Source organism: Rhea pennata, chromosome 29, assembly GCF_028389875.1.
Source record: "Rhea pennata isolate bPtePen1 chromosome 29, bPtePen1.pri, whole genome shotgun sequence".
Taxonomy (NCBI): domain Eukaryota; kingdom Metazoa; phylum Chordata; class Aves; order Rheiformes; family Rheidae; genus Rhea; species Rhea pennata.
The window spans coordinates 3,209,673-3,232,043 of record NC_084691.1 but is presented as its reverse complement, the minus strand read 5'-3'; the positions used below and the strand labels follow the sequence as shown (position 1 = coordinate 3,232,043).

General features: G+C 71.2%; 2 protein-coding genes across 2 annotated transcripts; both read right to left on the bottom strand.

The window, feature by feature from the left end:
• Window positions 1-4,028: 4,028 nt before the first annotated feature.
• Window positions 4,029-10,511, bottom strand: ITGB7 (integrin subunit beta 7). Its single transcript, XM_062597091.1, has 11 exons — window positions 10,503-10,511; window positions 9,944-10,133; window positions 9,045-9,215; window positions 8,694-8,935; window positions 7,611-8,060; window positions 7,437-7,526; window positions 7,171-7,311; window positions 5,958-6,145; window positions 5,102-5,310; window positions 4,144-4,256; window positions 4,029-4,052 (listed from the first exon to the last, which is right to left on the bottom strand). Exons 1-11 carry the CDS (start codon window positions 10,509-10,511, stop codon window positions 4,029-4,031), a joined length of 1,827 nt encoding a protein of 608 aa, XP_062453075.1.
• Window positions 10,512-13,533: 3,022 nt separating this feature from the next.
• Window positions 13,534-21,036, bottom strand: RARG (retinoic acid receptor gamma). The gene is made up of 8 exons (XM_062597282.1): window positions 20,840-21,036; window positions 17,161-17,309; window positions 16,919-17,060; window positions 16,392-16,549; window positions 15,865-16,041; window positions 15,583-15,787; window positions 15,163-15,321; window positions 13,534-15,073 (listed from the first exon to the last, which is right to left on the bottom strand). The coding sequence occupies exons 1-8, from the start codon at window positions 20,985-20,987 to the stop codon at window positions 14,898-14,900; spliced, it is 1,314 nt and encodes a 437-aa protein (XP_062453266.1). The 5' UTR covers window positions 20,988-21,036; the 3' UTR covers window positions 13,534-14,897.
• Between the last annotated feature and the right edge of the window lie 1,335 nt (window positions 21,037-22,371).

The window sequence follows — 22,371 nt, the reverse complement described above, 5'->3', positions numbered from 1 at the left end:
GCCGCTTCCTGCGCGGGGCCGGGCTCGCAGCGGCGTTGCCTAACAGGAAACCTCCTCGGCCCGGCTGGTGCCGCAAGAAGAGCTCCGAAGCGGCTCCAACCCCCTCCGGCTCGGCCCTCGGTTGAGGCCGCCCGGGGTGGAAATTTGAGGCCGCGCTCGGGGTCCTCGCTTGCGGCGGGGGAGCGTTGGCCGGAGGAGCCACGTCGGCGCCCGGCCGCGCTCCGGCTCTCGGGCCCGCCGCGAGGCTCCGGGCGGCCCGCGCGGCCCCCCGCGACGCCTCTCCGCGACGCGGGTTCGTTTCGCGGGACGGTTGGTTCGTTTTCCCGCGTGGGCCTCGGCTCCGGCTCGCCGTCGGCTTGGGGGTGTGTGTGTGTGTTGGGGGGGGGGGGGGGACATGCAGACGAAGCGGTTGCGGTCGGTGGGCCGGACCCCGCGGCCGCCTTGGGTGGGGACTTCCTCGCACCCGGCGCCCCAACGGCGCAGGCGGCCGCGCCGGGAGGGGAGCCGGCTCGGCCGGGCCGTGGCGCGGAAAACAACAGCTCTCCGGAGGCTGGAAAACTTCGGGGCTCGCGAGGCGGCTTTGCCGCTTCTCCTCCGAGAGCCCCCCCCACCCGCGAAGCTTCCCGCGTGCCGGAGCGGGTGCCGTCGTCTTTATTCCCGGGACCGAGGCGGGAGCGGCGTCTTTTGCCCCCCTTTCGCGTTGCTCGCCTCGGCGCCCGGCGTGGGAAAGGTGGGGGCCGAGGGCTGACTAGGAACGGGAGCGAAACCCCCGCGGCGCCCGCCGGTTTCGCTGTCTGCGCCTTCCCGCGAGGGCAAAAGTGCAGCGGGAGCCGCCGCCGCCCCGCGAGCGCCTGCGCCCCCGCCGCCGCCGCCGGGCCCCCGCCGCCCCCCGAAACCCGGCGGGGGGACGCGAGGAAGAGGAAGGAGCCGGGCCCGGCGCAGCTGCGGCTCCCGCAGCCGGACCGAGCCCCCCGCCCTCCCCGGAAAAGTCCCATGGCTTATTTTTTTGTCTTTTTTTTTTTTTTTTTTAATATACTTATTTTGCTATGGGGGAGGGAAAGGAGGGGGCGGGGGGGGGGGGCCTGGGCGCGCGTTCCTGAGCGGGTAGCCCAGCATCACTTTTAAACCGTAGTTTTTATAAGATGTTATGAACTTGTATCTTTTTACCCGTAGCGTGGTGTCTGTTCCTTCGTGGCGTTTAGGGTATTTAAATAAAAGTCATTGTTTTTCTTTTCTAACCTCTTTTTTGCTTCTTCTCTTGGGGCCTGGCGGGGAAGGGGACGGGTTTACGCTCGAGTAAAACGGAGCTGGGAGGGGGGACACACACACACACGATGTGGCATCCACCCGCCTACGTCCCCACGGAGCTGCATCCGTCCCCAAAGGGGGCCGGCGCCCAGCTGCATCCGTCCCCGCGGCTGGCACCTTCCCGCAGCCGTCCCCGGGGGGGGGGGCTGGCGCCCACCGCCCTCCGTGCCCGGCGCCCGGCTGCATCCGTCCCCGCGGCTGGCACCTTCCCGCAGCCGTCCCCGGGGGGGGCTGGCGCCCGCTGCCCCCCCCATCCCCGCGGCGCGGCGGGGACACCCCTTCCCACCGGCGACACGAAAGCGCCCGGTCTCGGCTGCCGCCGCGCTTCTCCCTTTATTGAGCGACTTTTGTCCTCCAGCGAAGCGGGCTCCGGGACAGGGACAAGGACGGGGTGCAGGAGGGGAGACACTCGGCAGGGCGCCGTGGGGCAGGCGCCCCCACGCTCCAGGGTGGGGGTGTGGGTACGGCCACGGCTCGGCCTCATCCTGCCCCTTCCAGGGGGGTGCCCAGCCCCTCACTCCCGAATGTAGTTGGGGTTGACGGGTGGTGGGTGACGGCGCTCCTGAACAGCGGGTTGTTCTGCGGCATGGAGGAGAGAGCACCCATGGTGGTGGTGGTGGTGGGGTGCTGCGGCCCGGACACCTGGGCCCTCCCCATGGGTGCTGGAGGTGGGGGGGGGGGGGGGGCAGGACCCCCACTCACCTGGTTCCAGCGAGCGCGGCGGCGCTCCTTCTCGAAGCGCCTGTACTCGCGCCGGTCGTAGACCCTCCACGGAGACGCGGTAGAGCAGGAGCAGCAGCAGCCCCGCGGGCCACGACGCCGCCCACCACCAGCCCGGCCACGAGCCCCGCGGGCGCCGGCGCGCCGGCGGCTGCCGAGGGCGGCCTCAGCCCCACGCGCGGAGGTGGGGGGGGTCCCCTCAACAACCCCCCCCCACCCCCACCCCGGGCACATGGGGCATGGCGAGGTCCTCTGGGACACTGGGTTCCTTGGAGCATGGACCCACAGGGTGCAGGGCCCCCCCTTCCACCCCCCCAAGCATGAGGTCCTTTGGGGTGGGGGGGGCAGGAACCCCCAGGAATGGGCTCCCTTGGGGTGCAGGGACACCCTCCACCCCCCAGGATGAGGGTCTGTTGGGGCGTGGGGTCCCTTGGGGTCCAGAGATGCCTGAGCACAGGGTCCTTTGGGGTTCAGGGACACCCAAGCGTGGGGTTCTTTGCAGTCCAGGCATGGGGGTCCTTTGGGGGCATGGGGGGGGTTGCTTGGGGTGCAGGAACTCCAGGCATGGGGGGGGTCCCTTGGGGTGCAGGACACCAAGGAATGAGGTCCCCTGGGGTGCAGGACACCCAAGCATGGGGCTCTTCAAGGCACAGGGCCCCTTGGGGTGCAGGACACCAAGGAATGAGGTCCCCTGGGGTGCAGGACACCCAAGCATGGGGCTCTTCAAGGCACAGGGCCCCTTGGGGTGCAGGACACCAAGGAATGAGGTCCCCTGGGGTGCAGGACACCCAAGCATGGGGCTCTTCAAGGCACAGGGCCCCTTGGGGTGCAGGACACCAAGGAATGGGGCCCCTTGGGGTGCAGGACGCCCAAGCATGGGGCTCTTCAAGGCACAGGGCCCCTTGGGGTGCAGGACGCCCAAGCATGAGGTGTCTCAGGGCACAGGGTCCCTTGGGGTGCAGGGACTCCCCATGCCCTCCCCCCAAAGGCACGGGGGGGGTGCCCTCCCCACCCACCCACGCATTTGCACTCACCGTCCTCAGCCCAGACGGTCAGCGTGACGTTCCCGTCGCCGTCGCCGTCATCCTCGCCCTCGCCCTCGACGAGGAAGACGAGGATGCGCCCGTCGGCGGCCTGCTCGGTGCACCAGGCGTCGGCGTGGGGCGGGCGCGCGGGCAGCACCCGCGCGGCCGTGCCCGGCGCAGGCCAGGCTGCAGTTGGCGCGCAGGGGACCCAGCCCGAAGGCCTTGCAGTCGGCGCAGTCCCTGCACGTGTCCCCCCCCCCCCAGCCGCCGGCCAGCGCGTCAGGGCCACCGCCGTCCCCTCCCCTCCCAGCACCACCACTGCTGCGACCCCCGGCCTGAGCCTGGCCCCGTCTTGTCCCCAACTTGTCCCCATGCCAGCCCTGGTGCCACCACCCTGTCCCAGTCCCTGTCCCTGTGTCCCCTCCTTGTCCCCATGCCAGCCCCGTCCCTGTCCCCCTACTCCCTGCGATGCCACCCCCGTGTCCCCTGTCACCCCAGCCCCGTCCCCACGTCCCCTGCTGCCCCGGCCGCCCTGTCCCCACATCCCCTGCCATCTCTTCTCCTTACCCCCTGCCAACCCAACCCAATCCACATCCATCTTCACCCCCATGTCCTCATCCCCACGTCCCCGTCACCTCATCCCCACGTCCCCTGCCACCCCATCCCCATCCCCATGTCCCCTGCCACCCTGTCCCCATGTCCCCTGCCACCCCGTCCCCACGTCCCCTGCCACCCCAGCCCCATCCCCATGTCCCCTGCCACCCCGTCCCCGTGTTTCCTGCCACCCTGTCCCCACGTCCCCTGCCACCCCAGCCCCATCCCCGTGTCCCCTGCCACCCTGTCCCCACATCCCCTGCCACCCAGCCCCATGTCACCTGCCACCCCAGCCCCATCCCCGTGTCCCCACGTCCCCTACCAGCTCATCCCCACACCTCCTGCTCCCCCAGACCCCCCCCCCCCCGGGTGCCCCCGGGCTCACCGGTGCCGCTGGCAGGGGGTCTGGCAGGAGGGGCAGCGGGCGCACAGGGGCCCCAGGTAGCCGGGCTGGCAGCGGCAGCGCCCGCACACGCAGCGCCCGCGCCCGCCGCACTCGCGGCCGCCCGCGCAGGCAGGCGCCGGGCTCCAGCCCGCAGCCGCAGGCGCTGCCCGCGAACCCGGCGCGGCACCGGCAGCGCCCGCACACGCACTCGCCCCGCCGCGGGCCTGCCGGGGGGGGGGGGGGGGGGGCGGCGGGGCAGTGGGCGCGGGGCTCCGCACTGTGGGGGGGACGGGGACCCCCCCCCCACACCCGTCGGGACGGGACCCTCATGGGGATGTGCAATGGGGATGGGACCCCCCCTATGGGGCCGTGCAATGGGGCTGGGATCCCCAGGGGACGTGCTATGGGGACGATCCCTCCATGGGGGATGTGCAATGGGGATGTGCAATGGGGCTGGGACCCCCCCCCCCCATGGGGACGTGCTATGGGGACAGGACCCCCCCTCCCCAATCGGGACAGGACCCCCCCCATAGGGCCGTGCAATGGGGCTGGGATTCCCAGGGGACGTGCTATTGGGACGGTCCCTCCATGGGGATGTGCAATGGGGATGGGACCCCCCCCCATGGGGATGTGCAATGGGGCTGAGACCCCCCCTCTCATGGGGCTGGGATCCCCAGGGGATGTGCGATGGGGACGGGACCCCCACCTAGGGGACATGGAATGGGGCTGGGAGCCCCACAGGGATGTGCAATGGGAATGGGACCCCCCCCTCCCCGGGATGTGCAATGGAGACAGGACCCCCCCCAGGGGGATGTGCAAAGGGAATGGGACCCCCCCCACACGGGGATGTGCAATGGGGCTGGGACCCCCATGGGGACGTGCAATGGGAATGGGACCCCCCCATAGGGATGTGCAATGGGGCTGGGACCCCCATGGGGACATGCAATGGGAATAGGACCCCCCCCCCCCGGGACATGCAATGGGGCCAGGTCCCTCCCCGGGGCCACGCGGTGGGGCCGGCCCCCCCTCCCCTCCCGGGGGCCGCGCAGTGGGGCCGCCCCCCGCCCACCTCCGCAGGGCAGGCCGTCGTGGCGCTCGCAGGCGCTGCTGTCGCACTGGCACTGGGGGCCGCTCAGGCCGGGGGGGCACTGGCAGCGCCCGCACACGCAGCGGCCCCGGCCGCCGCAGGGGGGGCCCGTGCCGTTGGGGGGCCGGCAGTCGCCCCCCGCCGCCGGCCCCTCGCACTCGCAGCGCCGGCCCTGCTGCCCCGCCGGGCACCTGGCGGTGTGGGGCAGGCTCGGCCCCCCGCGCTGCCCGCCCCACTGCTCCTCCCTCCCCTGAGAAACCCCCCTAACCTGCCCCACGGACCCCCGACCTGCCCCCCCAACCTGCCCATGGGCCTCCATCCTGCCCCACAGACTTCCATCCTGCCCCCTAACCTGCCCCACAGACCCCTGACTTGCCCCCCAACCTGCCCATGGACCCCCAGTCTGCCCCATGGACCCCCCTCCTGCCCCCCAACCTGCCCATGGACCCCCATCCTGCCCCACAGACCCCTCTCCTGTCCCCCAGTCTGCCCCATGGACCCCCCCCTCCTGCCCCCCAACCTGCCCACAGACACCCATCCTGCCCCACGGACCCCCATTCTGCCCCCCAACCTGCCCACGGACCCCCATCCTGCCCCACAGACCCCTCTCCTGTCCCCCAGTCTGCCCCATGGACCCCCCCTCCTGCCCCCCAACCTGCCCACAGACACCCATCCTGCCCCACGGACCCCCATTCTGCCCCCCAACCTGCCCACGGACCCCCATCCTGCCCCACAGACACCCATTCTGCCCCCTCAACCCACTCCATGGACCCCCCCCCGACCTGTCCCATGGACCCACCCCACGGACCCCTCTCCCACCCCATAGAACCCCTGGCACCTGCAGACGCCGCACTCGAGGGTGCCGCCGTGGCAGAGGGGCGCCGGGGTGGGTGCCGGGGCGCAGGGGCACCCGCAGAGGCTGCGCAGCTCCAGCCGCAGCTCCTCGGCGAAGCCCAGCACCCGCAGCACCACGGCCTGCGGCGCCGCCAGGCACCCGCCCGCCCGCACCCGCACCGTGAAGTTCACCTGGGCGCCGAGCGTGCGTGGCACAGACAAGGGTGGGCATGATCCGGGTGGCATGGGTGGGCATGGCATGGTGCGGATGGCACAGGCGGCATGGGTGGCACGGGTGGGCATGGCACAGTGCGGATGGCGTGGGAGGCATAGGTGGCACGGGTGGGCATGGCACAGTTCAGATGGCATGGGTGGGCACGGCCCGGTGCGGGTGGCACGGTGAGACATGGCACAGATGGGCAGAGAGGAACATGGGGGAGCATGGCACTGCACAGCGCAGATGGCATGGCGCAGATGAGCATGGCAGGGCCAGCATGGCACGGCATGGATGGGCACCGAGGAACACGGATGAGCAGGGCATGGGCGAGCGGGGCATGGCACGGCACAGCAAGGCACAGACAAACACGGCACGGCGGGGGCATGGAGGGGCACAGGTGAGCACAGCCCGGAGGAGCATGGCATGGCACGGCCGTCACGGCATGGATGGGCATGGCACGGAGGAGCATGGCACGGCATGGCCATCATGGCATGGATGAGCGCGGCACAGAGGAGCACAGCACGGCATGGATGAGCACAGCACGGAGGTGCATGGCACGGCCATCACGGCACGGATGGGCATGGCCCGGAGGAGCATGGCATGGCACGGTGTGGCACGGCACGGGCATCACAGCATGGATAAGCATGGCCCGGAGGAGCACGGCATGGCACGGCATGACCATCACGGCATGGATGGGCACGGCACGGAGAAGCACAGCACGGCGTGGCCATCACGGCATGGATGAGCATGGGATGGATGGGCACAGCATGGATAGGCATGGCACGGCTATCGCGGTACGCATGGGCACAGCCCGGAGAAGCACGGCATGGCACGGCCATCACGGCATGGATGGGCACGGCATGGCACGGCCATCGTGGCATGGATGGGCACAGCCCAGAGACGCACGGCACGGCACGGCTATCGCGGTATGGATGGGCACGGCCCGGCCCGGCGCGGCCATCACGGCGTGCGCGGAGCCGGGGCCCGCGGCGCCGCTCACCTGCTGGCCGACGCGGACGCCGGAGCAGACGCCGCCGTGGGGCCGGGGGGGCCCGGGGGGGCCCCCGCAGTGCGGCTCGTAGCCGAGGCTCACGCCGGGCGGCAGCGGCGAGTGCTGCAGCTCCACCGTGGACGAGAGGCTCTGGGGGGGGGGGGGGGGTGGAGGGGCATCAGCAGCCCCCGGGGAGGGGGGGCCTCGCCGGGACCCCCCCACCCCACCCCCCACCCCGAGGGCCCCGGCGTCCGGGCCGGCGGCCGCTCGCTCACGTCGTAGGCGTCGGAGATGAGCTGCACCACGTTGCTGGAGTCCTCCCGCAGCTCCCCCACCACCGACTTGGGGATGAGGCGGCTCAGCTCCTGCACCGGGGGGTGGGGGGGTGAGCTCGGCGATGGCGCTGCACCCAAGGGTGCGCCCCCCCCCCCCCTTCCCCAGCCCCGCACCTGATACACGGGCACCGTGGGGCCCGTCACGGCGAAGATGGGCTGGATGTTGGCGGCCGAGAGCACCTGCGCCAAGTGCCCCACCGAGGGGTAGTCCTGCAACGGGGTGGGGGGTGCAGGGAGGGGGGGCCCAGGCGTCCGGGCTGCGCCCCCCCCCTCCCCAGCCCCCCCCTCCCCGGCTCTTACATAGAGGTGGCTCTTGCTGTAGACGCCGCTGGCGTCGAGGTGGCAGCGGCTGTCGCTGGGCGCGACGATGCCGCCCAGCTTGCCGTCGCCCGCCGTGTGGAAGGTGTCGTCCGAGGCGAAGACCAGCAGCCGGGTCACCGGGCGCCAGCCGATCTGCTCCTGCGCGCGGCGGGGGGCACGCGCGTGTGCACCCGGGCCCGGCCTTCCTCCTCCTCCCCCCGCCCCCCTCCCCCGCCGCGCACGCGCGAGCGCTCGCTTGCTGGGCTTTGCGCCCGGGTGCAAGGTGCGTGCAACCCGCGTGCGGCACGTACAGAACCTGCATGCAACCCCCCTGCAACCTATGTATAGCCTGCATGCAACACGCATTGCAACCCGTGTGCAACCCGTGTGCAGCGCGTCTGCAGGCTGCATGCAACGTGCAGTGCAACCCGTGTGCAACCCCCATGCAATGTGCAATGCAACCCATGTGCAGCCCCCATGCAACCCGTGTGCAACCTCCTTGCAACCCATGTGCAACCTCCTTGCAACATGCAATGCAACCTGTGTGCAACCTCCATGCAACCCACAATGCAACCCTTATGCAACCTCCATGCAACCCACAATGCAACCCTTGTGCAACCTCCATGCAACCTGTGTGCAACCTCCATGTAACGTGCAATGCAACCTGTGTGCAACCCTCATGCAACCCGTGTGCAACCCCCTTGCAATGTGCAATGCAACCCATGTGCAACCCCTATGCAACCTGTGTGCAACCTCCTTGCAACCCGTGTGCAACCCCCACGCAACTCGCGTGCAACCTCCTCGCAACCCATGTGCAGCGCGTGGGTAACCTGCAATGCAAATCACGCGCTGCCCACGTGCGCCCCGCTCGCGCCCCGCGCGCGCCGGCTCGCCCACCTCGCACAGGGCCACCTGCATGATGGCGTCGAAGCCGCCCTCGGGCGAGTCGAGGTTGCCCGAGATGCGCTGCTGGCTCACGCGGCTGGCGAACTCGCTGGCGTCGGCGGTGAGCGAGAGCACGTGGCGGAAGGCGGCCGGCGGCGCGCAGCGCTCGTGCCGCGCGGGGCAGGGGTTGCGCAGCTTCGAGGGCACCGTGCTCACGTAGGGCAGCACCGTCTTGTCCACGAAGGAGCCGAAGCCTGGCCGGGCGCAGAGCGGCGCCTGCGGAGGGGCCCAGGCGTCCGGGCTCCCCGGCTTCCCCCCCTCCCCCCTCCCCCCCGCCCCGGCTGGCCGGACGGACGGACATACCGATGCGGACGGAGGAGGTGACGTTGCGCAGGGCGGCCAGCAGGTCGCTGCCCAGCTTGCGCACGTTCTCCAGGTCGTCCTTCATGGAGTAGGAGAGGTCCATGAGGTAGTAGAGGTCCACGGGGTGGCCGCGGGCCCGCCGGAAGCGCACCTGGAAGCTCCGCTCCTCGCCTGCGGCGCGCCGCCCTCAGCGCCCGCCCGCCCGCCGCCCCCACCCCGCCGCCCTCTCCTCCCTCCATCCCTCCCTCCCTCCATCCCTCAATCCATCCTTCCCTCCATCTCCATCCTTCCCTCCCTCCCCACCTCCCTCCCTCCCTCTTCATCCTCTCCTCCATCTCCATCCTTCCCTCTCTCCCTCTCCATCCCTCCCTCCCCATCTCCATCCCTCCCTCCCTCCATCACTCCATCCCTCTCCATCCTTCCCTCCCTCCCCACCTCCTTCCCTCCCTCTCCATCCTCTCCTCCATCTCCATCCTTCCCTCTCTCCATCTCCATCCCTCCCTCCCCATCTCCATCCCTCCCTCCATCCCTCCCTCTCCATCCTTCCCTCCCTCCATCCCTCCATCTCCATCCTTCCCTCCATCTCCATCCTTCCCTCCCTCCCCATCTCCATCCCTCCCTCCCTCCATCCATTCCTCTCCATCCTTCCCTCCCTCTCCATCTCCATCTCCCCTCCATCTCCTTCCCTCCCTCCCCACCTCCATCCCTCCCTCTCCATCCTTCCCTCCATCTCCGTCTCCATCCTTTCCTCCCTCTCCATCCTTCCCTCCATCTCCCTCTCCATCCTTCTCCATCCTTCCCTCCATCCTCATCTCCATCCTTCCCTCCATCCCCATCCCCATCTCTATCTCCATCCTTCCCTCCCTCCCTGCCCCCCCTCTGTCCCCATCCCCGCGCACCGGGCCGCAGGGAGACCCGCAGGGAGCGGGGGCCGAGCTGGGCACCCCCGCCGTCGCCGAGCACCACGTCCTGCAGCACCCGCACGCGGCCCCGCGGCTCCACCACGGCGCCGGGGGGGCACCCGGCGCGCTCGAGGGCCGCCCGGGTGCCGCAGCGGGCCGCCTCCGCCTGCCCCCCCTGCGTGAACTCCTGCGGGAGACGGGGGGGGGTGTCAGCACCAGCACCCCCACCCGTGCCGCTCCCTTGTCACCCTGTACCCCACATCCCCCCTGCACCCAACTGTTGCATCCCACATCCCCTCTGCACCCAGCCCTTGCACCCCACATCCCCCCTGCACCCAGCTGTTGCATCCCACATCCCCTCTGCACCCAGCCCTTGCACCCCACATCCCCCCTGCACCCAGCCGCTGCACCTTACAGCCCCCCTGCACCCAGCCCGCCTCTTGCACCCCATCTACCCCATGAAACCCATGTCCCTGCGCCCCACATCCCCTTGCACCCATCGCTGTGCACTGCTGCCCCACGTCGCCCCAGCACCCATCGCTCCACAGCTCCCCACCTGCACCATTCCCCGCACCCAGCACCCACTGCTCTGCGCCCCGCATCGCCCCGCGCCCGCTGCTCTGCATCTCCTCATACCCGCCACCCTGTGCCCCTGGCTCCGCGCCCACAGCACCCAGCCCCGGCCGGGGTGCCCCCGCAGGGGACGCGCGAGACGAGGCGGGTGCCGGGTGCCGCGGGGGGGCCCCGTCCCCGACGGCTGTTTGTCACCGAGGTTTTGCTGCTTCCTGGTGACAAACCGCAGGGCCGGGCCCGGGGGAGTCACGCAAGGGCCGGGTGCGGGGGGCCGGTACCCCCCGGCCCCCCAGGGCCCCCCACCCGGCACGGCAGGGACCCTGGCGGTCAGGCCGCGTGGGGCCCAGCCCCACAGCACCCAGGGGACGCATCCCCCAGCACCCAGCACCCCTGTCCCCTCCCCGCCCCCATTGCTCCACACACACCCCCGGCACCCCCCGAGCCCCCTAGGGACACCGACACCCCCGGGTCCCTCCTGACCCCCACGGCACCCCCAATGCCCTCCCCCCCCCCCGAACCCCCAGGGTCACCGGCGCCTCCCTCCCCCCCCACCGCGGCCCCGTTCCCCGGCAGCGAGTGCAGAGCCGGGAGGGATCCCGGGGGGGGGGAAAGAGGTCCCGAGGGGGGTCCCGAAGGGGGGGGTCCCGGGGGGGTCACGCACTCACCGGGTCCTCGCACCAGGCGCACTCGGGGTGCGAGCGGATACACGCGTCGCACGGGGCGAGGGGCGCGCACGACTCTGCGGGCACCGCGGCGGCGGTGAGGGGCGCGGAGGGGGGGGGGGAGCGCCCCGAGCCCCCCCCCCCCGCAGCCCCCCGCCGCTCCTCACCTGCCCGCGCCGCCGCCAGCGCCGCCGCCAGCAGCAGGAGCCCCCCCGAGCGCCCCATGGCCCCCGGCCGCTCCGCACCGCTCCGCTCCGCACCGCGGGGACCGGCTGAGCCCTGCCCCGGGGGGGGGGGGGAGGGGGGGCCGCATCCTGCCCTGGCCCCTCCCGCGACCACGGACCACCCCCCCCCCCGCGGGGCAAAGGGGGCGGGGGTAGGTTCCCTCCCCCCCCCCCGGTTTCTGTCCCCCCCCCCGCAGGTGCGGACCCAGGCGTCCGGCTGCGCCCCACCCTGTCCTGGCTCCTTCCCCCCCCCCTCCCCCCCCCCCTGCGCGGGAGAATAGGGGCCCAGGCGTCCCGGCTCGCCCTCCCCCCCGAAAGGACCCAGGTGTCCTGGGGGCAGTAACCCCCCCGCGGTAAACACACACAGTCACGGAGGGGCGCCTGGTTCCCCCACCAAGCACTGCCCGCCGGGCGGGGGGGGGGGGGGGGGGAGCCGGACGCCTGGACCCCTGTTGTAGCTGGGCGGGGGGTGTTGGGAGGAGCCGCCCCCCCCCCGGTATAGCCCCGTCCGCGGGGCCGCCGGGGCAGCAGCGGGAGCCGCGCGCCCCCCCCCCCCCCCAGGCTGCGGGAAGGGTCCCGGCCCCGGGCTGCGCCCCCCCCCCCCCCCAGGCCCTCGCGGAGACCGGGGACAGCGGTGTATGGGGGCTGCCGGGGTGCTGCCAGTGGGGGGGGACGTGTACAGGCGGTATATGGGGGTCCTGGGGCGCTGCCGGTGTTGGGGGGGGCGTGTGCAGCGGTATATGGGGGTGTTCAGGGGCTGCCTGTGTTGGGGGGGGTGCGCAGCGGTATATGGGGGTGTTCAGGGGCTGCCAGTGGGGGGGGGCGTGTGCAGCGGTATATGGGGGTGTTCAGGGGCTGCAGGCAGTTTGCGGGACGCTGGGAGGGTGCCGGGGTGCCGGTCCCACACGGGGGGGGGGGGGGCCGGGGGCCGTATATGGGGGGCGGCGGTGCCCCCCCCTTCCCCCTTCCTGCTCGGTGGCCCCGGAGCGGCGCCCGGGGGGGGGGGGGGGCGGGACCCGCAGCGCGGAGCAGCGGCGCCCCCCGGCGGCCGCGGGGGAACCGTGCACACGCGTGAGCGTGCACGGGGACACACCCGCACACGCGTGAGCGTGCACCGGGGGCATATCTGCACGCGGGGGGCATCGGGACACACGTGTGCGTGCAGGGGGACACACCCGCATACGCGTGAGCGTGCACCGGGAGCGCATCTGCATGTAGGGGGCATCGGGACACACGTGTGCGTGCGTGGGGACACACCCGCACATGCGTGAGCGTGCACCGGGAGCGCATCTGCACGCTGGGGGGCGTCAGGACACGCGAGTGCCTGCAGGGGGACACACCCGCACACACGTGAGTGTGCACCGGGAGCGCATCTGCACGTGGGGGGCACACGTGTGCATGCATGGGGACACACCTGCATGTGTGCATGCAGGGACATATTTGCACATGGGGATCGTAGGGGCATATGTGTGCGTGTGTGCATGGGGCACATCTGCACACAGGGGACATCTGGACACACGTGTGCATATATGAGGTCGATCTGCACACGTGTGTGTGTGTACAGGGCACATCTGCACATGGAGGATGTTGGGACACGTGCTTGCACAAGGACATGTTTGCACATACAGTGGTGTGCACAAGCGTATGTGTATCCGCGAGGGCATACATGCATGAGCAGGGCCATCCACATCTGCACACACGTGTGCAAACCAATGGGTCCGTGCACTTCCGGGCACACACTTGCACACACACAAGGGCACGTGTGCACACCGCTGTAGGCACAGGCCTGCACGCTTCGGCCCATGCACCCTGCTTTGCACACGCGTGTGCATGTGTGCCAGCGGCTGGCCCCACCCATGTCCGTGCAGGGGCACAGATGTGTCTGTGCACACGCGTGTGCACCTGCACTCCCCTGGCTCCCCAACGCCCCACGGCGTCCTCCGCTGTCCCCCTGGGAGCACCCCCAGGCTGTCCCACCCCCCCCGCCCAGGGTGTCCGCCCTTGTGCCAGGCTGTCACCTGCCATCGTGGGGGGGGGGCTGTCCCACCCCCCGACCCGGGGTGCCCCCCCCCGGCCCGGGGGGCCCCCCGCGGTGTCCCCATCACCCCATGCAGACCACGCCGGGCACTGAGTTTCCATCACTTTATTTTGCAAAAATAGAAAAGTCCCGTGTCCCCCCCCCCCACCCCGGGGCGGGGCAGGGGGGGGGAGCCGGGGGCCAGCAGGGACCCCGGGCCGGGCGGGCTGTAAACATGGGTGCGAGCCCCCCACCCACCCCAGGTGGCGGGGGCAGCAGGGACAGCGGGCTGGGCCCCCCCCCGCCCCGGGCCGGGACCCCGGTGTAAACGCAAAGGAATAAATAACGGGGGAAAAGTGCTGCCCCGGGGGGGCCCCCCACGGCGTGTAGTGTAATGGGCCCCCCCCTTAAGGCCCTGCACCCCCAAAATGGGGGTGGAAATGGGGGGGCAGCTCCAGCGCTGCAAGGGGCAGGGGCAAAGAGCCCCCCACCCCGACGAGGCTGGGGGTAACAGACTTGGGGGGGCAGTTTGGTCCCTGGGGCAGCTGAGGGACAGCGAGGCTGCGCCCCCCCCCCCCCCATAAAGCTGCCGCAGGAGGGGGAAATGGGGCAGGGCCCCCCACAGCATGGGGGTCCTGGTAGCTATGGCTTGGGCCCCCCCCCGGTAGCAGCCCAGGGGGGTGGGCTTTTTTTTGGGGGGGGGAAGGCTCACCTTGTGCCCCCCCTCTTTGGTCTCTATAGTGTTCTGTGCCCAAGGAATAGGGAGGGGGCCTGGGGGGGGGATTTTGGGGACCCCCCCACCCCACCAGCATAGAAAGCAAAACCCACAAGCGGCCCCTCCCTCCTCCCACCCCCCACCTTGATCCCCAATTTTACAAAGAAAACAGCAAATAAAATGCCCCCCCCTTACGGCTGGGGGAGGCGGTTTTGTCCAAAAACTCCCCCTCCCCCCAAGCAGTGCCCCCGGGAGGGGGGAACGGGGGTGCCCCCCTCCCCAAATCCACCCTGTCTCCATCCGTCTTGTGACGCGAATAAATAAAGTCCCGGACGCCTGGGCTCCTCCCAGCTCGGCGCTGGGGGGGCGGGGGGGCACAGCCTGGGGGGGGCACGCATGGGGCGTCAGTCTTTCGGGAAAGCGGGGGGGCGATGCCTGTCCGTTGTTGCCCCCCCCCCTCGGCTGCCCCCCAGCACTAGGGCTGGGGAGGGCGGGGGGGGGGGGGGGGTGGAGGCGGAGGGGGTGCCAGGACTTTGGCATGAAGCTGAGGTTGGGGTGGGGGCCGCCCCCCCCCCCCGGCTTAAGGCAATAGCTGGTGCCACGGGGTCCCCCCCCCCGGGCTTGACTCCGTCAGTCTCTGGAGCTGAGCTGCCCCCCCCCTCCCCCAACAGTGCGGGGGGGGGGTCTGGAAGGCAGTTGTGAGCGTCCCCCTCCCCTGCCCCCCCCTCCCCCCGGGCACGGGGGGGGGGAGGGGGAGGGGCTACGGCGAGTCGGGGGGGCCGGCGGCGGGGCTGTCCTCGGCGCTGGGGGGCTCCGGGGGCGGGGGGGGCCGCGCCGCCTCGTCCTCGAACATCTCGGGGTTCTCCAGCATCTCCCGGATCAGGGGGGGCATGGGGCCCGGGATCTCCATCTTCAGCGTGATGGCCCGCTCGGCGCCTGGGGGGCAGGAGGGGGGGGGGGGTGCAGCCGTCAGCCCCCCCCGCCCCACGGTGCGCCCCCCCCCTCCCCTGCAGCCCCCACCTCACCTTTGGTGCTGATGCCGCGGAGGTCGGTGATCTTCATGAGCATGCGGGGGAACATGTGGGGCTTGCTGGGCCGGCGCCGGCGCGCGTAGACCTTCAGCGCCTCCAGCAGCGGCTCCTGCAGCTTGTCCACCTTCTCGGGCTCCTCCAGGTCCATGCGGTCTGGAGGCCACGGCCACCCGCGCGTGGGTGCCCGGCGCCCCGCGGGGTGGGGTGGGGTGGGGTGGGGGGCATCACGGCGAAGCCGCCGCTCCCCGGCGTCCCGTTCTTCTACCTCCACCTCCGTCCCCGCGGCCGTCCTCGCGTCCCCTGAGCTCCGGCATCCTTCCCTCCGCCCCCCAGGACCCATCCCCGTGCCCCGTTTCTCTCTGCTCCTCGGCCCCAAACGCGTGTCCCCCCCCACTCCCCCCCCGCGCCCCCCACCTCCGCAGATGAGGCAGATGGCGCTGAGCAGCCCCGTCTCCGTGTCGTCCATCTCGAGGGGCAGGAGCTGGCCGGCGAAGGCGAAGACGAGGTCGGTGAGGGGTCCGAAGCCCGCGTTGTGCATCTGCGTGCGGTTCAGCGTCAGCCCGTCCGAGAAGGTCATGGTGTCCTGCTCGGGGGTGTAGCGCGTGCAGATCCGCAGCATCTGCGGGGAGCCGGGAGGGCGTCAGGGGGCTGCCGGGCTCGGCGGCGGCGCGCTGCCCGCGGCCCCCAGCCCCTCACCAGGATGTCGAGGCAGGCTGCCTTGAGCAGGGTGATCTGGTCGGCGATGCTGAGCGAGGTGAAGCCGGGCAGGCGCTTGGCGAACTCCACGATCTTGATGATGCACTTGGTGGCCAATTCGCTGAACTTGTCCCACAGCCCCAGGTCCAGCTGGACCCGGTGGTCAGCGCTCGAGTTCTGGAGGCGGAGGGACGAGGTCAGCGAGGGGGACGTGTTGGTATCCCTGTCCCCGTCCTGTCCCCGGTCCCAAAGGGGCTGGGAGAGGGGACCCAGGTGTCCTGGTCCCAGCGCTCTCCCCAGGCCCAGCCAGGCTGCGGCACCCACCAAACCCACGGAGAACCCGGCTCCACCTCGTGACCGATGCGCTAACCGCAGCCAGGCATTTTTGGGTGTCCCCCCACCACCACCAGCTCCGTAGCCCCATCTCTGCTCCTGGCACCCCCCTGGCCAGGCCCCGGCGCCTCCCCCCCACCGCCCCGAGGCCGGCCCAGCTCGTGACAGCGGTGGGGCGCGGGCCCGGCTCTCACCGTGGTGTACTTGCCCAGCTGGCAGAGCGAGGGGAAGGTCTCCTGGTGGGCCTTGCTGACCTTCTGGATGAGCTCCTCCAGCTCCGGGGTCATCTCGTAGCTGTCGGCCGGCTCCTCCTTCACGTCCTTCTTCTTCTTGTTCCTGTCGTTGCGCACGGCTGCGGCGGGGAGCAGAGACGGGGTGAACGGGGGGGGGGGGAGAGGGTGGCAGCAGGACCTGCGGCACCCTGGGGGCTGCGCCCTTGGCAGGGTGGGGGGCTAGGAGGTGCCCCCCGCGCCCGCCCCCTCCCCAGGCGGCGTTTCCTGCCCCCCCCCCCTTCCCACCCCGGCCGGCAGCGCCCGGGGGCGCCGGGGACAGGATACGCGAGCGGCAGGATATCCACATATAGCACAACACGGCCGGAGGGGCTGCCCGGGCCCCCCAGCCTGCCGGGGCAGGGGCGAAACGGCCCTGCCCACCCTCCAGCCCCCCAAAATAAGGCCCCCGCTCGCGCCCGACGGCCCCCGCGGCTCCCTCCCCGGCGCACCTTCCTTGGACATGCCGACCTCGAAGCACTTCTGCAGGCGGCAGTACTGGCACCGGTTGCGCGTCACCTTGTTGATCTGGCAGTTCTTGTCGTGGTGACACGTGTACACCATGTTCTTCTGGATGCTCCGGCGGAAAAAACCCTGCCGGAGGGGACAGGCCCGCGGTGACGGGGGGGGGGCGGCAGCGGCGGGTCGGACCCGGCCGGGGCCGGGCGCCCGCGCGGCCCGCGGCGCCCCTCACCTTGCAGCCCTCGCAGGAGCTCACGCCGTAGTGGTAGCCCGAGGACTTGTCGTTGCAGACGAAGCAGGGCTTGTAGACGCGGGGCAGCGGCGGCGGCGACGGCGAGCTGGGCACCATCTCCTCCGAGCTCGTGCTCTGCGTCTCCACGGCTGTCGGGAAAGAAAACGGGGGGGGGGGGGGGACGGACAAGGGACCGTCAGGGACCCGCCGGGACGAGGAGCCGCGGCAGCCCCCTCCGGGAGGGAAACTGAGGCACGGGAAGGAGCCAGGCGTCCCGGGAGCCGGCTGCCCGTCTCCTCCCCCCCCCCCGCCCCCCCCGCCGCCGCCGCCTCCCACGTCCAGCCGGGGATGGATGGATGGATGGAAAAAGGACAGAGGGACGAGGACGGAGGGACGGGAGACGGAGGGGTGAAGGGCACGGAGGGGCAGGCAGCCGGGCTCCCGCGGCGCCCCGCCGCCGTGGGTACGGCGGGGACGCGCCCGGCCCGGCCTGTCCCCCCCCCCCCCCCCCAACTCCTCGCCGCGGGCACCGGGGCGGCGCCGGCTTTGCGGCCTCTCGTGATTCACCCTCCTTCCCGGGTGCCCGCGGCCCAGCCCGGCCCGGCGGCCTCCTCCGAAAGCCGCAGGGGCATCCGGCTCCCCCCCCCCCCCCCCCCCGCCGCCGCCGCCGGCAGCCGGGTCCTTTCCACCGCGGGGTGCCAGCCGGGGTGGGCGGGGGGGGGGGGGGACACATGGGGACGTCACCGCCAGCGGGGAGGGCGCCCACCGAGAGCGGGCGGCGGGCACCCGCGCCGGGAAGCCAAGCCAAGGCGGCCTCCTGCCGCTTGGGTGCCCGGGGGGGTGTGTGTGTGTCGTCCCCTCCCCCCCCAAAAAAAAGGACCCCGAAAACGGGGGCCAGCCCGCGCGGGCACGGCAGCGCGCCGCCGCCGCCGCCTCCTCCTCGCGTGCGTGCGCCCGGGCCAGGCCGGGTGTTTTTCTTTTCTTTTTTCTTTCTTTTTTTTTGGGGTCGGTTTTTCTTTTTTTTTAAAAAAAAAAAAAAAAAGAGGCCTAAATTGCTGAAATTGAGGAAATTCCTGCCCTCGCCGAGCTTCAAACAGGCCATTTATAACCAGCCATAAAATGTTTGCAGCTGGGCCCGAGGAGCCGTTTGTCTCCCTGCCCGCATTCCTGACACTTCACGAGAGGAGGGGAACACCCCCACCCCCTCGCACACGCGTGTGCACACACACACACACACACAGCGTGACGGGGGAACACCAGGCCCACGCAACCCCCCCCCTCCCCGAAAACACACACACACACGCTGCAGGGACCCCAGCCAGCCGTGCACGCCCTCGCACGCCCCTTGCACACGCGCGTGCGCGCTCCTTCCCTCCCCCCCCCCCCCGCTTTCCCGTGCACACCATGGTCACCCAACAACAAACAGCGCGGCCCCCCCCTCGGGCTCCTCCGCCGCCCTAGAAACACTCACCACAACGCCACAACCGCAAATACGCACCACACCCGGCAACACCCACGCGGCGGGCGAGCACCGCCGGCGGCACCCGCGCCCGCCGCGCGCACAGGCGGACGCGCGCCCGCCCCGGGCCCTGCCTCAGTTTCCCCCCTTAGCCACGCTGGGGCTAAACACGGCTTTTTATTTATTTTTTAATTGGGGGGGGGTGTTCCTGACCCAAATTTGGGTGCTCATCTTAAAGACAACGCTGCACCCCAAAACAGTGCAGGGGGGGGGGGGGACACCATGGTGGGGGGGGCAAAGGGGTCCCAATCTCCCCCACCTCCCCCCCAGAGCTGGAGAATGATGGGTGCAGGGAGGAACGAGCACTGCTGGGGGGGGGGTAGGGAATTAGGACCCCCCCAAAAAAAATCAGGGGGCTTCCCAGATGTTTGGGGGTGGGGGAGCTGCTCGTGTCACTGTCAGCAGCTGCCCCCCCCCCCCCGCCACCAGCGCTGGACGGGGTGCTGGGGGGGGTGGGGGGGGGGCAGGCGGTTTTGGGGCAGCCCCGCAGGGGTTAAGTGCCACATTGGTGCGCGGCGAGCCGGGTTGGCAGCCAGCGCGCGCCTGGGCGGGGTGCGCCAGGCCAGAACTGGAACCAGTCGGGCCGGGGAGCGGGGGGGTGCTGGGAGGGACCGGCCGGGGGAGGGGATGGCGACGGGGATGGGGCGGGGGGGGGGGGGAGGGGGGCGGCCCGGCCCCACGGGGATCCCGGGGGTCCCGGCAGCTCCCGACTCGCTAGCGGCCCCCCTGTCCCCCCCCCCCCATCCTGTTTGCTCCCGAAACGCTGCCAAATTTCCAGATTGAACAACCCCGGGATGGAAACGGCAGCGGGAAAGAGCCGGCGGCCGAATCCCCCCCCCCCCCCGCCGCCGTGGGGCGGCTGTGGGGGCAGCACCCCTGAGTGTGTGTCCCCCCCCCAGCACCCTGACACCCCCAGCGCCCTGTCCCCTCCCCCGGGACCCCCATCCCACCCTGACAAGGGCCCTGTCCCAGGACACCCCCCCTCCCCCGCAAGGACCCTGTCCCGGGACCCTGTCCCCTGTATGTCCGTCCGTCCGTCCCCCCCGCAGAGCCCCCCCCAACCGGGTCCGTCTGTCCGTCCTTCCCCCCCAAGCCGGGTCCCTCCCCAAATTTTTGTTACCGGGACACAGACAAAGAGGGAGCTGTGACGGCACACGCACACCCCAACAGGCACTGCACACGCACACACGCACCCCAACAGGCACACCCCAACAGGCACTGCACACGCGCACCCCAACAGGCACTGCACACGCACACACGCACCCCAACAGGCACACCCCAACAGGCACTGCACACGCACACCCCAACAGGCACTGCACACGCACACACGCACCCCAACAGCACACCCCAACAGGCACTGCACACGCACACCCAACAGGCACTGCACACGCACACACGCACCCCAACAGGCACACCCCAACAGGCACTGCACACGCACACCCCAACAGGCACTGCACACGCACACACGCACCCCAACAGGCACACCCCAACAGGCACTGCACACGCACACCCCAACGGGCACACCCCAACAGGCACTGCACACGCACACCCCAACAGGCACTGCACACGCACACACGCACCCCAACACGCACACCCCAACAGGCACTGCACACCCACGCGCCACACACAGTGTGACACACACACGCAGTCTCACCCGCTGACACACACGCACGCCGTGACACGCGCCCAGCCTCGCACACCGTCTCTCACAGTGTCACACACACACTCTTACACACGCACAGCCTCCCCCCCCACACACACACACGCTCACCCAGCGTCTCTCACACTCACACAACCCCCCACGCGGTGTGTCACACACGCAGTTTCACACGCAGTTGCACACGCACACGCAGTTTCACAGGCAGTTTCACGCGCACACGCAGTTTCAGACTTTCACACGCAGTTTCACGCGCACACGGCAGCTTCACACGCAGCTTCACACGCACACGGTTTCACAGGCACGCACGCGGTGTCCCGCGCGGTGTCCCACGCGGACACGCGGTGTCCCACGCAGTTCCCCACGCGCGCGCGGTGTCCCGCGCGGTGTCCCACGCAGACGCGCGGTGTCCCGCGTGGTGTCCCGCGCGGTGTCCCACGCGGACACGCGGTGTCCCGCGCGGTGTCCCACGCGCACCCCCCGCCCCGCGTGGCGGTACGTACAGCGGCGGCCGGGCGGCGGCGGCCACCCGAAGGGCGGCAGGGCCCCGCAGCGCGGCCCGTAGCCCGCCTTGCGCAGCGCGCAGGCCCCGCGGTTCGTCACGTCGTAGAGCTGCCGCGACACCGCCAGCGCCTCCAGGCAGTCGTACATGGCGCCGGCCCGGCCCGGCCCGGCCCGGCCCGGCCCGCTTCGGCCCCGGCCCGGCGCGGCCCCGGCGCCGCCGCAGCGCTCGGGCGCTCACGCGGCGCCGCGCAGCATCCGCCGGGGGGGCGGGGCCGCCGAGGGGGCGTGGCCTCGCGGAGGGGGCGGGGCACATAGGAGGGGCGGGGCCTCGCGGAGGGGGCGGGGCCTCGCGGGGGAGGGGGGCGGGGCGCGCGAGCGCGCACGGGCGGGCGCGCGCGCAGGCGGGGACGCGCTGCAGAGCCCGGGGGGTGGGCGCCCAGTGCCCCCAGTGCCTCCCAGTGCCTCCCAGTGCCCCCAGTACCATGTCACCTCCTCCCAGTGCCTCCCAGGGTCCCTAGTCCCTTGTCACCTCCTCCCAGTCCTCCAGCCCCCCAGTGCCTCCCAGTGTCCCCAGTACCTTGTCACCTCCTCCCAGGCCTCCCAGTGCCCCTAGTCCCTTGTCACCTCCTCTCAGTCCCCCAGCCCCCCAGTGCCTCCCAGTGTCCCCAGTACCTTGTCACACCCCTCCCAGTGCCTCCCAGTGTCCTCAGCACCTTGTCACCTACTCCCAGTGCCTCCCAGTGTCCCTAGTCCCTTGTCACCTCCTCCCAGTCCCAGAGCCCCCCAGTGCCTCACAGCATCCCCAGTATGCCCAGTACCTTGTCACCTCCTCCCAGGCCTCCCAGTGCCCCTAGTCCCTTGTCACCTCCTCCCAGTCCTCCAGCCCCCCAGTGCCTCCCAGTGTCCCCAGTACCTTGTCACGCCCCTCCCAGTGCCTCCCAGTGTCCTCAGCACCTTGTCACCTCCTCCTAGTGCCTCCCAGTGTCCCTAGTCCCTTGTCACCGCCCTCCCAGTCCTCCCAGTGTCTCCCAGTCCCCATGTCACCTCCCCAGTTTCTGTGTCACCTCCCCTCTGGGCCCCCCCAGTACCCTGTCACCTGTCCCAGTCCTCCCAGTGCCCGCAGTCCCTCCCAGTGCCCCAGCCCCCTGCGCCCTCTCACCACCCCTACCCCCAGACTGGGAACATTAATGAGGGGGGACAGGAGGGGCCCAGTGCCACCGTCCTGCCACCCGTGTCACCCCCATGTCACCCCACTGTCCCCATGCCACCCCGCGCCTCCATCCATGTCCCTTGGTGCCACCCCTGGGTCACCCCATGTCACCCGTCCTGCCAGCCCCGTGCCCCCCCGTGCCCCCCATGTCCCCCTGCACGTGCCCCCCCGTGCCACCCCGAGTCACCCCCATGTCACCCCCACGACCCCCTGTGCGTGTCCCCCACTGCCACTCCATGTCCCCCCGTGTCACCCCCACGCCCCCCTGTGCGTGTCACCCCGTACCACCCCCATGTCCCCCCCGTGTGTCCCCCAGCGCCA

Bases quoted from the DNA above. Each gene is read 5' to 3' on its own strand.
- ITGB7 (XM_062597091.1), bottom strand. The intron at 9,216-9,943 runs GTGCGCGGGGAT...GGCGCGCCGCAG, and splicing joins GCGGGTCTCCCTGCGGCCCG to GCGAGGAGCGGAGCTTCCAG. The intron at 8,061-8,693 runs GTGGGCGAGCCG...CCGGGCGCAAAG, and splicing joins TGCAGGTGGCCCTGTGCGAG to CCCAGCAAGCGAGCGCTCGC.
- RARG (XM_062597282.1), bottom strand. From the start codon at position 20,987: ATGTACGACTGCCTGGAGGCGCTGGCGGTGTCGCGGCAGCTCTACGAC. The intron at 17,310-20,839 runs GTACGTACCGCC...CTTTCCCGACAG, and splicing joins GCCGCCGCCCGGCCGCCGCT to CCGTGGAGACGCAGAGCACG. The intron at 16,042-16,391 runs GTGAGAGCCGGG...CTCCGCCTCCAG, and splicing joins AGCTGGGCAAGTACACCACG to AACTCGAGCGCTGACCACCG.